Source organism: Zerene cesonia, chromosome 7 (assembly GCF_012273895.1).
Source record: "Zerene cesonia ecotype Mississippi chromosome 7, Zerene_cesonia_1.1, whole genome shotgun sequence".
NCBI lineage: Eukaryota > Metazoa > Arthropoda > Insecta > Lepidoptera > Pieridae > Zerene > Zerene cesonia.
In genome coordinates this window covers 729,475-742,465 of record NC_052108.1, presented here as the reverse complement: position 1 = coordinate 742,465, position 12,991 = coordinate 729,475, and the positions used below count along the sequence as shown (strand labels likewise).

General features: G+C 36.4%; 1 protein-coding gene across 2 annotated transcripts; it reads right to left on the bottom strand.

The window, feature by feature from the left end:
- Window positions 1–256: 256 nt before the first annotated feature.
- On the bottom strand, window positions 257–11,847 carry LOC119840771 (uridine-cytidine kinase-like 1). Of its 2 annotated transcripts, none has more exons than XM_038367512.1 (12): window positions 11,692–11,847; window positions 8,236–8,357; window positions 7,198–7,377; window positions 6,758–6,864; window positions 6,088–6,258; window positions 5,233–5,369; window positions 4,334–4,520; window positions 3,926–4,015; window positions 3,173–3,332; window positions 2,679–2,824; window positions 1,283–1,480; window positions 257–638 (listed from the first exon to the last, which is right to left on the bottom strand). In XM_038367512.1, the coding sequence occupies exons 1-12, from the start codon at window positions 11,742–11,744 to the stop codon at window positions 522–524; spliced, it is 1,668 nt and encodes a 555-aa protein (XP_038223440.1). In that variant the 5' UTR covers window positions 11,745–11,847; the 3' UTR covers window positions 257–521. The 2 variants fall into 2 exon arrangements, with proteins under 2 accessions (XP_038223440.1, XP_038223441.1); XM_038367513.1 differs by lacking the exon at window positions 11,692–11,847 and adding an exon at window positions 11,291–11,611 and having other exon boundaries at window positions 501–638.
- Between the last annotated feature and the right edge of the window lie 1,144 nt (window positions 11,848–12,991).

Sequence of the window (12,991 nt, the reverse complement as noted above, 5' to 3'; positions counted from 1 at the left end):
ACGAAACTTTAAATTTAACAAATTTCTTTACTCCTTTATCATAGACTATACGGTCTAAGTCTATGGTAAGAATGATTATTGTTTTTTGTTTTTAGTTTATTTCAATTTGTCTATGATGTTACGAATGAGTATTGTATTTTTAATTACATTTGCGTAATTTGGCGCCTTTAATGTAAATAGTAACCGAAAAATTGCTCAATATATAACTACTGGGTTATTTGGAGATTTGAGTTTATCTCATCCGAATTCTCACTGATTTTTGCATTTGAAATTCGCACGCTGGATGGATATATCGTCGCTATAAAAAAATATACAAAACTACCCTCATTTTGCACAAGCGTCAGTTCCATATACATATATAAGCGTTGATAACAAATTGTTAAACGATACATTTATTGCTAGCGGATACATCCAAGCGTGCGTCGCCTTTACATGCGGCGACGCTGAGTAACATATATTTGTCTCGTTCACTCGTAGCGCGGAAATGTTGCCATCTCTGTCGCACGTATGGGGGTTGTCAGTCATTCGTCGTCATTCGGTTCGGTTCCAAAGTAGCGATCTCCAAAATTGCCTATACCTGGTAGCACGTAGAACTTCTCGTTGATTTCCGGGTCTAGAGCCGACGTTATTATCTTAACCTGGAAATAATATTTATTGAAGGTTATAATCAATTTAATTAATGCTGTGTTTATATAATTATTTGTGTAAAAGTGTTTATATAGTAACAATGTAAAACTGTATATATTTTGAGAGTATGACATAGAAATTTGAATTTCTATTCCATCCACTAAACATAATACACGTTGTTAATTCAAATATTATATAAGCATTTGTGTGTTTATGCCTGTTGTTCTTTCATTTCTCCGAGTCTGTTGTGTGTCTGTCTATATCCACGTGCTGTGTGTCTGAGTTCGCGAGTTTATTGTGCGTGTCAATGTGTAAGCATCTCTGTGTGTGTGTATATATGCACACAATATACACGATATAGCGAATAGTTTCACACAATGTTCGTATGTGCAAGCGCGTGCTTTCGTCTATATATACTGTTATCGTATGTATACGTAGTTGAGCGTGCGTGCGTGTGTGCGGGCGGGTCTGCGTGTGTGTGTGCGCGCGCGTTTATGTGTGCGTGTGTATGTGTGTGCGTGTGCGTGTGTGTGTGTGTGTGTGTGCGCGCGCGCGAGTGTGTGCACGTGTGTATGTGTGCGCGTGTGTGCGTGCGCGTGTTTGCGTGCGTGCCGGTGTATGTGTGTGTGCGTGCGTGCGCGTGCGTGGAGCGCACCTCGGGGAAGGCGTAGGCGACGGAGTGCACGCCGATCTCGGCCATGAGCAGCGAGACGAGCGAGATGTGGCGCTCGGGCACGTCGTGGTCGAGCAGCACGCGGATGGCCATCATGGCGGCGGCGCCCGTCGCCACCGTCGCGTCCATCAGGATCACGCGGTAGTCCTTTATGTCCTTCGGCAGCCGCAGGTAGTACAGCTGCGGCGAGATGCGATCGGGGATGTTTAAAATATTGTTAACTAGCTGCGCCACGCGGTTTCACCCGCGTAAGTCTGTATCCCCTAGTAATATCCGGATAAAAAGTTGCTTATATGTTATTCCAGTTGTTCAGCTGTCTACCTATCAAATTTCATTGCAATCGCTTCAGTAGCTTTTGCGCGAAAGAGTAGCAAACATATACACAACCTCACAAACTTTGGCATTTATAGTAGTAGTAGGATAGTAGGAAGTAGGATTATATAGGCATTTGGGCACATGGACAGGGTACAGTAGTAGGAAAGAGACGTGGTTACCAATATAATATTACTTTCATTTTTAAGTTTTATAGCAATGAACTGTGGCAATGTGGCACGTGTGAAAATGAGGCATATTTAAGGAACAGAAAAAAAATTACAACGAGGTGGGATTAGAACCCGCGTCATTTTACCGGACCGTAACAACACCTAGTCTCTCGGCCACCCGTGCAAAGTGTCGCGTTTTTTATATAGTCGATTCATGTTTTATAGTTAGAAACGTAAAAACTAATAAATATGAAGTTAGTTTTTTAACACGCTTTCATTGGCCTCAATAGTATGTTTGACTGAATGACCAAAATCTTTGGACTCGATTTTGACCGACTTTAAGTGGATAAATTTAACTCATGCTTTGTAAACTTATTAAAGATCAATGTTAATACGAGTTCTTCTTATTTTTAATCTTATTAGCGTGTAAGACAATTTAGTTAATTCGATCATTAAACTTTATTTTTGTTATTTTGCTGGAGTTAGTTCATTGTGGGAGTCGAGCAGGCTTCGGCACGAATTGGGCCAGCTCGCACCGGGGAGTACCACACCCCCAAAGAAAACCGGCGTGAAATAACAGCTTGCTGTTGTGTTTCGTACGGTGAGTGGGGGTGCCAGAGGCCCATTTCCTTCTCCTCGCTCTTCCCAGTTCATTCCTCCTTTCCAGTCATCAATCCTTTCCTTATCCCTTAAAGCGGGCAGCGCATTCTCAGAGGTCTGAGCCTCTGCGAATGTTCATGGGAGGTGGTGATCGTTTACCATCAGGCGAACCATTCGAAAAAATTCTACTCACAAATGGTAAAAACCATCAGAATGTATTACGTGTATACATTATGTATTCAGTCCGGGCGAAGCCCTCCTTTGGAAACAATATTTGTCTTCAAATTAAACCTCACCTCAGGCTCGTCAGTCTGCTGGTTGGTCTGTATGAGTATCTTCCCGATCCGTATGTCCTTGCAGACGTCGCAAACAGCTTGCTCCATCGTCTCGCCCGCGCGCAGTATGGACACGCCGCACACTCGCTCCACGGCGCATTTGCGTCCTGGTATAGATAAAAAAATACAATTTTTTCTGCAGTAAAACCATTTTACAAAAGAAAAAAAAAATAATACATTAATCGATACAATCCCATATTAACAATCATGACATCGAAGATTTATTCGATTGAAATTTAATTAACTGTCTCTAAAGTACACCAATTTATTATCTCCTATATCTTTATTTTATAAGTATATATCAATAAATGGGCCATATAACACATGAAAGAATTCTTCAAATCGGACCAGTGGTTCCTGAGATTAGTGCTTTAAAACAAACAAACAAAACTTACAAAATCCTTTTAAACACCTCATAATCTGTCAAAAAATCTGAAAAAAAAACAGCTATTTACCGGTATAGGTAAATCCTTGCGGAGTGTCGACGCTGTGCGTGGTGTAGGGCAGGAGGGAGATAGCGAACTCTATGACGAGCCGCATCAAACGCTTCGAGTAGAAAATGAATTCGTCGCGAGGCGTGTCCTTGTTGCGTATGAATGTGTGGAGACCCTGCACCTGTAATATAATACATATAATATAATATAATATTTTTTTAATGGACAACTGGAATAACAGATAGGCAACTTTTTAACCAGATATTCCTACGCGATACAGACTTACGCGGGTGAAGCCGCGGGGCGCAGCTAGTATATTATAAAGAGGAAACTGGCAATGTTTTCAGGCAAAAACCACTGGAACGATATAGAAAACTCTTTCACCGTTAGATTTTGCAAGTTTATCGAGTGACGTAGGCTGTATAGGTACCACGGGCGAATAGCTAGTAGGGAAATTAAGAAAGAGTAATCTTAATTATAATAAAAAAAACATTTATTATATAGTTTCATTTTTCTTAAATTTGAGGGTAGATGAACAAGTTATACGAAGTTAAACTGATTTTATAGGTGGAATGTGTATAAATTGATATAAAATAAGTTAGTTATACCAGGCATAACTAACTAACATTTGAAAATATAAAAATTAATAAATATTTGGAGATGAACATAGTCCTAACAGTATATTAAATAAGCAATATATTGTTTATAAGATAATTATGTAGTTACAATGAAATTTCATTGCAAATAATAAATAATATCCTTTAATATACATACCTGAGGCGTATCCTTGAGTACGTAGAGCGAGTCGGGCACGGGCTGCCCCACGTGCGCTATGGCCAACTTCTCCCGCACTTTAAATCCGCGCTAACAACAAAACAAATAAGACTCGATGAACAAATAATACAATACGTTCAGGTTATAATGCACAATTTAACATACAATATCAGTTTAAAGTGTTTCGATATCCGCAATAGTTAGGGAATAACCGCCATTGCGTACTCAATGCGTGCGTGTGCGCATGTGTATGCGTGAGTCGGGCACGCTGCGGCACGAATTATCACACCCTCGCAGAAAACCGGCGTGAAATAGCAGTCTTAGCCTGACGCCTCCATTGCCGAAGGTGACAAGTGACATAACAAAAAAAAAAAAAGCATAATTTTTTTTTTATTGTACGACACTCACGAGCTGCAGCTGCTTGTGCACGTGCTGCACGATGAGCGAGATGGCGACCTTGTTCTCGCCGCCGCGCGGCACGATGATGTCGGCGTGCGCCATGCTGGGCGCGATGTAGCTCTGGTACGCCGGCTTCACGTGCGTCAGGTACTGCTTCAGCACGCCCTCCAGCTCGCGCCCGCGCTGCACTATGTCCCTGTTGGGATTTTTTTTTTATTTTTTTGTATTTTTTTTTGTTTTGTATTAACGGGCTGTCGATTTGAGATGCGATACGTAAGTTCGAAAAATGCCCGATTACGTTTTTTTTTTATGAAAAAAAAAAGCATTCAATGCTTAAGAAATGAAATTAAGGAAGGTGGAGTTCCTCCGTCAATAAGGAGGATCCTTGACCAGTCTACGACTGGCTGGCCGGTAACGCCCCAATTGAATGATGTTGGAAAGTTGTAGAATATGCTCTGCAGCGAAAACATTTCGCTTGAGAAACGTGGCGTTACAAGCACCTTTTCGGTTTTAAGAAACATTAGCAGCGCCCCGCGGTTTCACCCGCGTAAGTCCGTATCCCGTAGGAATATCGGGATGAAAAGTTGCCTGTATGTTATTCCAGTTGTCCAGCTATCTACGTACCAAATTATATTGCATTGCAATCGGTTCAGTAGTTTTTGCGTGATAAACACACACACATCCTTACAAACTTTCGCATTTATAATATTAGTAGGAAGTAGGAGGTAGGATAGGAAGTAGGAAGTAGGATTCCACGTTATCACTCAAGTCGATAGGAAATATTCGTTTGATGAAATTGGATTTACTATTATAAAGCGATAGACGCGCGTTGGAGAACCCCACCTTTTTCCAACTGCTCATTTTTCAAATAACACACTCTATACACATACGAATAGAGTCTAAATCACCTTCTCAACCGCCTCGCCAGCCGTATGTCAGCGTCCGTGTCCACGAACACCTTCATATCCAGCTTGCTCACCACTTCGGCGTTATAGAACGCGAGTATACCCTCGAATATAATCACGTTCGCGCCGTACATTGTTTTCTGAAATCATTCATTTATACGCTAGCTACATTATAAACATCGCCCGCCTCCTTGGTACCGTGGTAAACGCGTGAGCGTAGAGCCGAGTAGTTAGCTACACTATAAACACAGCCCACCTCCTTGGTACAGTGGTATCTGGGTTCGATTCCCGGTGGGGACAATAAAAAAAAAATGTCTCAGTCTGGCAGGAAACAAAAGGCTGATCACCTACTTGTCCGTAAAGAAAATCGATCAGTGAAACAGATGTATATCATCTGCCCCATACCCCAGTAGCGGACACGGGATTTCACTTTTTTGCACTATAAAAGAGATTTGAGAGAAAAAAAAGAATTTTGAGAATAAATCCGTGTAGGTAAGGTAAAATTCACTTCTCTTTTTAATTATATTACACACAGAAAAGGGTTTTCACATCACATACTACATATGCCTCTCAATCTTACATTGCTTCCGAACTTTTTTCAATATAATGCGAATTTTATTAAAAAAAGGAGGTTATCGTTTCGATTGTACTTTTTCGCTTTATTATCGCAGAACTTACGACTGAGTTAACCAATTTTCATGGTACTTTCTCTATGTTACTTTTGCTTTTTTATGGTGTCTGCTATTTGGACCCACAAAAATCTGGTCTAGTTCTAACAATTAGAAGACGGTTTTAGTGTTTTGTTAAAAACAGTCTATACTTTTGAAAGGATAGTTAGTAATAGTTTCACCAACTCACCGTCCGATTCTCCCGGGAATGCGTGACGTAATTATATATGGGCACCTCCACTTTCTTCCCCTCCTTCAGCCGCTGCAGCACGTTGACCAGCAGCTCCATGTCGAACGCGTCAGGGTGGTCGAAGTTGTATTCGTTGCGCATCGCCGCCTGGTGCTGCTTCTCATTTAGGACCTGGGGCACGGTTCAGGTCTTGGGTCATGTGGGTTTATGACTTTTTTGGACTAGACTAGACTAGATTTTTGATCCACTTTAAATGGACGTATTTGATTCATACATTTGCAAACTTATCAAGGATCGGCGATAGTACAATAATTTCATGAGTTTATCTTATTATTCTGATTGGAGTCGCTAGGATTAAATCATTTTAGTTGACTTTATCATTAAAACTTATTTTTTAGTTTTTTTTTTAAATCTCTTTATTATTTAGTCTCAGCCATGCAGATGTGATAAACCAACAAGATTGGATCGGTCGGTTGGTGGTTGGATTTCGAACCAACTCATGACTATATAAGGTCTAATATAAAGATCTCCTATAGTCATAAGTTGATTCAAAATCAATCAAAAAACGACTTGAAATCTTTCTCACTAGTATTATAGACTTATGCTTATTAAAAGTGTTGGTAAGGTGATTTTTTTTTCTATTTAAACAATGTTTCTTGCCCAGCCTCACCTTATAAAACGAGTCCATACTGACAATAGTGACCCAGGGTATGTTCAGTGACTCTATGATCTTGGCCGCGACCGTCGTCTTGCCGGATGCGCTCGCGCCGCATATACCTGCAAGTACGCACTGCAGTTGGTCATGTTATTGGGTGTACATTTATTATTTCAATCCCTACTCATAGTACTAATGCGAATGTCACCCTGTCCGTCTGTCTGTCTGTCAGTCTGTCCTTTCTTCTCGACTAAACGAATGAATCGATTTGGATGATATGGTTACGAGATTTTTTCCACCAATGGTTTTGAATTATCAATTTCAAAATAACGATTCTACAAGATGAAATTCAATATAAAACTTAAGCTAACAACCTCAGTGACAATTTGTTCGAAGAAAAAAAAAATGTTATTTTTTTGCCTTTTTTTTTCTTTTTTTCAGTACACATCTCTTACCGATAAGAAACGGCTCCACCTCCTGTCCGCCGGTACAATTGTACCACGGGGGTCTGCCGGCCGTGTATATCGTCCGCCTGTCCGCGTGTAGGATGCTTTCCGCAGTCGTTCTCTTGTTCGGCTGCGACATTGAGGTGGTGCGCACGCGGCGGCCTCGGGGCGATTTTAGTATATTGGATCCTGTAAAAGTAATATTCGACATAAGAACTAGCCTAGCCTATAATATATCGGGGATAATAGCATGTTGTACTCATTTATTTATTATCATCATAAGTCCATATTTGTTTTATCTATACTTTGCTACTACTATAAAATAAATTAGTAAAAAAAGCTTTCAAGTATTTCCTTCTAAAAAAAAAACCTTCTGTGTCCTGCCAGACCGAGACATTTTTTTTTGTGCGTCTATACCGGGATTTGAACACAGGAGCCCTCAGTTCTACGCTCACGCGTTAACCACTATACCAAGGATGCGGCTGAATAGTACGAGTTTAAAAATTAATTTATTTTTTATTAGATTCGATAAAATATATCGCTTTATACATAATGAACTTGAATTCCGAATCGTGCGCGCATAATAAGTGTCTCCAATGTTATAATTTGAAGCGAATTGCGACACAATACGATGTTTGTTTTATATTAAATTTAATAAGTCAACAAATCGTGTTTAAGTATAATGGGCCTTCACGTATCTCAGAATGAAAACTTCTGAAGGCTTTTAATTTAAATGATTGCTTTTTTATTTCGTAACAGAATTCTCCGTATATTTATGTAAAAAACATGTTTTATTGTTTTATTTTTATCTAAATAGTTACAAATTAAAATAAACCGCATTAGTAGTGTTCTAAATATTGGCTTACTCAACTAAAAAAAAAAAAAAGAAAGTCTGAAAAAAGGGAGATATGTGACTCATAAATATTTTTTTCAAATATAAATAAATAATGACGTTTAATTTATATCCTGTGTATGATGTTTGTCTATTATGTATGATGTGGTGGACTCAAATAAAAAAAAATGTCTTCGAGATTAATTGCTATTTACCTGTGGATGGCGGTCTATACGGCCTGACGTTTGGCACGGTGGTGGGCGACGCCGGGGCGCGCGAGTAGTCATCTTCGTCCAGAAACACTTGCTCGCTTATCTCTAGCGCTAACTCTGAATCGCTGGAATATGGTATTGTTGTGTTAATTAACTTTAATAAGAGAAAGAATTGTTTTTATAATATTATTTATAAAATAAAAAAACTTTAGACCGATTTCAATAAGTACATTATTTTGTATTAAGAAAAACCCAGTCAGATTGGAGATGAACGTCAAATGAATTTTGAAATTCATTAATTTTATCTATTTTTATTTAAGCAGGTAATTTTTTTTTACGCTTTTGACCTCATCGAAAAACCGGATTTACCTAAAAAGCGGTTTTTGTGTAATGTTATATACATCTTGATCAGTTAATTGCAAAAGAGATATATAAAAAGAAGTATTTAAAGAAAAACGAAACTCTTCACTACATAGTATAAAACAAAGTCGCTTTCTCTGTCCCTATGTCCGTATGTATGCTTAAATCTTTAAAACTACGCAACGGAATTGATTGAATTGATGGTTTTTTTAAATAGATAGATTCAAGATGAAGGTTTATTAGTATAATAACACATTTTAAACTACTCCGAATTAACGCGTGCGAATCCGCGGGCAATAGCTAGTCTAACATAAAAGTGAAATCAAACTCCCCCATAAACGATAATAAATTACCGAATTAAAAGCACTTTATTAACTTCAAACCTACGCGCCTCTGTCTGTGTCTCTTGTCTCTTGCACGCTTTGTTCTTATTACGTAATTTTATTTATGAACATTTGCAGCGGCGTAGGGCCTTTGGGATGCCAACTTAAAAAAACACGAAAAAAGGAAAGGAAGAGATGTAAGATCTGGAAATGGTACAAAAAGTATATAGGCCTCTGGCTCCCCCACTCACTGTACAAAACAGTAGAATTCTCATGCTACTAATTCACGCTGATCTTCAGTGAGGGTGTGGTACCTTGCCTGGTGCAAGCCGACCAATTCAGGGCAAAGCCTGGTCGACTCTCACAATACATTATACAAATGTATTGTGAGAGTCAGAGTCCAAACGCATTTCTCACAATTTTAATCAAATTTAATTTAGTTATTCATCACAGACGCTGACACAATTTTAATACATAATCATGTGATGTAACAGGTAAAGCAATGAGACAATAGAGACTATAGTTTCTTCAGGACAAAGGAGAATAATTCAATGATTTTAATCTCTTAACTGGCCCTTAAAAAGTAATATCTATTTGAATATAACAGATTATATAATAATGTATGTTACGAATAAATAAACAACGCACCATGTTGAATAAGAATCAATGTTTACTATATTACAAAAAACAATTATATACTGTTTCCATAAACCAGAATGTTACACCTCTTCAACCTAAAATAAATTAGAAAGTACAGAAATACAAAAAAAAAAAACACCCTGACCTTCTCAGCTGGCATAAGAGAATTAAGGCCAAGAACATAATTGTTGTTTTTATGTCGCTCTACAAACTTACTGTGACTAATGACTTAAATTAATATTAATTGGTCCACTTATATCATTTCTCATGAGATAACGTGACCTTTGTGGTTAATAAATAAATAATGTAGATAATCAATATATGAATAAAACTAATCTTGAATCTGAAAAAAAATTATGGATCTGTACTTTTTATGTCATGAATTAATTATCACAGATTATGTATAATTTCTTTGTAGAAATGTAGGTTCTTAATGTGGGGGTCGAACATGGTTCGGTACGAATTGGGCCAGCAAGTCTCTTTGCAATAAAGAGTAAAAAAATTTGTATAGCTACTGATAACAAGAAAAAAATATACTCAAACTTTTTGCCAATAAATATATCCTTATAAACTATAATAACTATCACTTTCTAGTAACTACACGGTTAACACTATTGTTTTAATAAAATTAATGGGTTTGAATCATTGGCATACTATAAACAACTCACACAATTGACTATTTAAAGGTCGTCAAAAATGACCGAGCTACATTGTGTAAAACATTCATTACAATTAGCATATTGTTTTGTGACATTATGTTATTGTATGTTCATAGTCTATTGTATTGCTAACTAGAAAATCTACCTGCCTCTGCCTACTAATATTATAAATGCATAAGTTTGTAAGGATGTGTCTGTGTTTGTTGCTCTTTCACACAAAAACTACTGAACTGATTGCAATGAAATTTGGTACACAGGCAGCTGTACAACTGGAATAAAATATAGGCAACTTTTTATCCCGATATTCCTACGGGATACGCACTTACGTGAGTGAAAGCTTAACTGGCTAGCTAGCTAGCTTAGCTTCTTTTTGTGCAATGCTACAAGTTGCTCCACAGTTTCATGTTTCCAATTTTCTGTGGTGGTGTGGTCCAGTGTCAGTTCGATCATAAGCATGCTCTATTGCCACAAAGTTAGAAGATTAAGATTATAAATTTGCAAAGAGTCTAAAATACTCCATAGCATAAATTTACCAATTAACAGTACCTTAATGATTGTTGTCTAATATTAAGAAAGATCAACAGCCACAATTAACCATAAAGAGATATAGCTTATGATTATTTCAGAGTTTATGTAACTAATTCAGCGCATGTGGTTCCTTTGACATGATTAGACCTTGAAGAGAATTAATTTGTGTTAACATATAAGGTTGTATCATAACTTCATGTAATTAATTCATTGTGCTTCTAATCCTTAATATCTTGTATAAAAATAGTGTTAAGTCACTGCATATAAGCATCAATGTTTGTAATGATATTATAGTTAACACTGATTACATTTAGAAATGTTTTGATAAAAACTGACTATCTGAGTGATCCATATCTTTTATTATCATCTTATCAATAGTTGCAGTTAGTTGTTTTGTTTTCCTTGTGATGTTATTCTAGAATTTTATATGTTAAGTTCAAGGCCTGTTTGTGTATATTTTAGAATTATTATCGAATAATTATTCAGTACATTAAATAAACGTGAATTAAAATTTAATATTAAACTATAATATTTACGGAAACTCCTTACATGTTTCTGGTGGCCAATAAAGTTTTATCCATGACGTGTTTTAAATAAGTTGTTTCACATGTGATTACGATGATTTTGTGTATATTGACGCTTCCGAGCACGTGTCCGATTCACAGCGTGATTATACAGCGTAAACCGAGCTGCCAATCTACTATAGAAATGTCTAAAAATAAATCAAAATGCGTGGATGCGAGAGGTTATAAACCTTCTTCAGCAGCCGTCAAACTATCGCGAACTTTACTAAAACGCTTGTGATTAATAATACGCAGTAGCACAAACGAACCGTGCGATTTTTCTCATGCCTGAGATCACACTGAAAAAAGCCTTCCCATCTGCAAATTTTGTTGACACGAGACAGCTGTACAAACAAACATTAATAAAGGTTATCACACACGAAATACCTATCCGAGCTTGCTGAACTCGGCGTCTCGAACTTGTTCATCTTCCCAGCCATCACTGGATTTCAATAGCACAATAATATATAATAAATCACTATGAAAACTCTAAAAAATTACGACTGTATGCACACGCAAATTACGATTTTGACGTTTACAGTTCTGAAACTGATCTATTGCGACAAACTGCGCATTGTACTGCGTCATTGCCGTCAAAATCAAATTACCATATTCGTCTGTTTTTAAAGTGCTTTTAGTGTTTATGTAAAATTTTAATTACATGAATAGTGTCTATTTAAGATTGTTTTGTTTTAAAGGCGATAAGACTTTTATACATACATCTAAATAATGTTAGCAAGCACTTTAGCTTTGTTTCTGAACGAAAAATAAACCATTTCATTTCACGGTACATATTAATCGATAATAGCCCCTTTATCATGTAATATTAATATGAAATTCCAAAAAAAATATTATATTAGAATTAAATGAAAATATTCAAAAATTTTTTCTACAGAAAACTTTACCATTACGGTACCCATTAAGGTATATTCTTGTGTTTGTAACAGTAATCTACTTTAATTTCCAAATATTTACTTAGATTTTGATGATTTGTCCACAGATTAAAAATATTGTGTAAGCTTTTAAGAGCACCATTATACAATTAAATAGTTGGGAAATATTGATACATTTGCGTATAATGAATAAAGTTGTGCTGGATGTAACCAGCTGTTAGCTAAGAAATTAAAAAAATTCAAAAGTTGCGACTTGCGGTTTCTATAACTTTTTTATAAACTTCCATTTCTATTCAATATAATGCTAATCGCAAAAGTTGTAGCCTGTGAGTAAGAGCAGAATTCAGTAAACCGTTTGACTTTTAAGTTAATTTAATAGTTAAGATTTCTCTCTAATAATAACTATTATTATTAGAAGCACATCTCATGTGCCGTATGGTGATATATGATACCCTTTGGCCCATGAAATTATAATGATGTTTTGGAAACACTTATTTTTATTATGTATCAAAAACTAATTATTACTATGAGTTTTGTTTGAAAAACTAAATAGTTAAGTTATACAGATAATATAATATATACTAGTTACGTCTATTAAATCATCATTTGTTCGCCGTTATTAATATTTTTATATAATTTTATTCTATTTCTATGTTTTAAAATAGGATAAAGTAAAATAAGATAAGTTGCTTCCTTCTTTTTTTCCTACTTTTAATATTTAAAGTATTTACAGTATTTTTAATATCAATAGCTATAATATAATTTAATTAGATATGCAATTTTAATTCAAATTG

What these genes read in the sequence shown, in the direction of transcription:
- LOC119840771 (XM_038367512.1), bottom strand. Translation starts at nt 11,744, where the DNA reads ATGGCTGGGAAGATGAACAAGTTCGAGACGCCGAGTTCAGCAAGCTCG. An exon ending in GTATGGACTCGTTTTATAAG is followed by an intron (nt 6,259 to 6,757) that starts GTGAGGCTGGGC and finishes ACCGTGCCCCAG; the next exon opens with GTCCTAAATGAGAAGCAGCA. An exon ending in AGCAGACTGACGAGCCTGAG is followed by an intron (nt 1,481 to 2,678) that starts GTGAGGTTTAAT and finishes ATCTCGCCGCAG; the next exon opens with CTGTACTACCTGCGGCTGCC.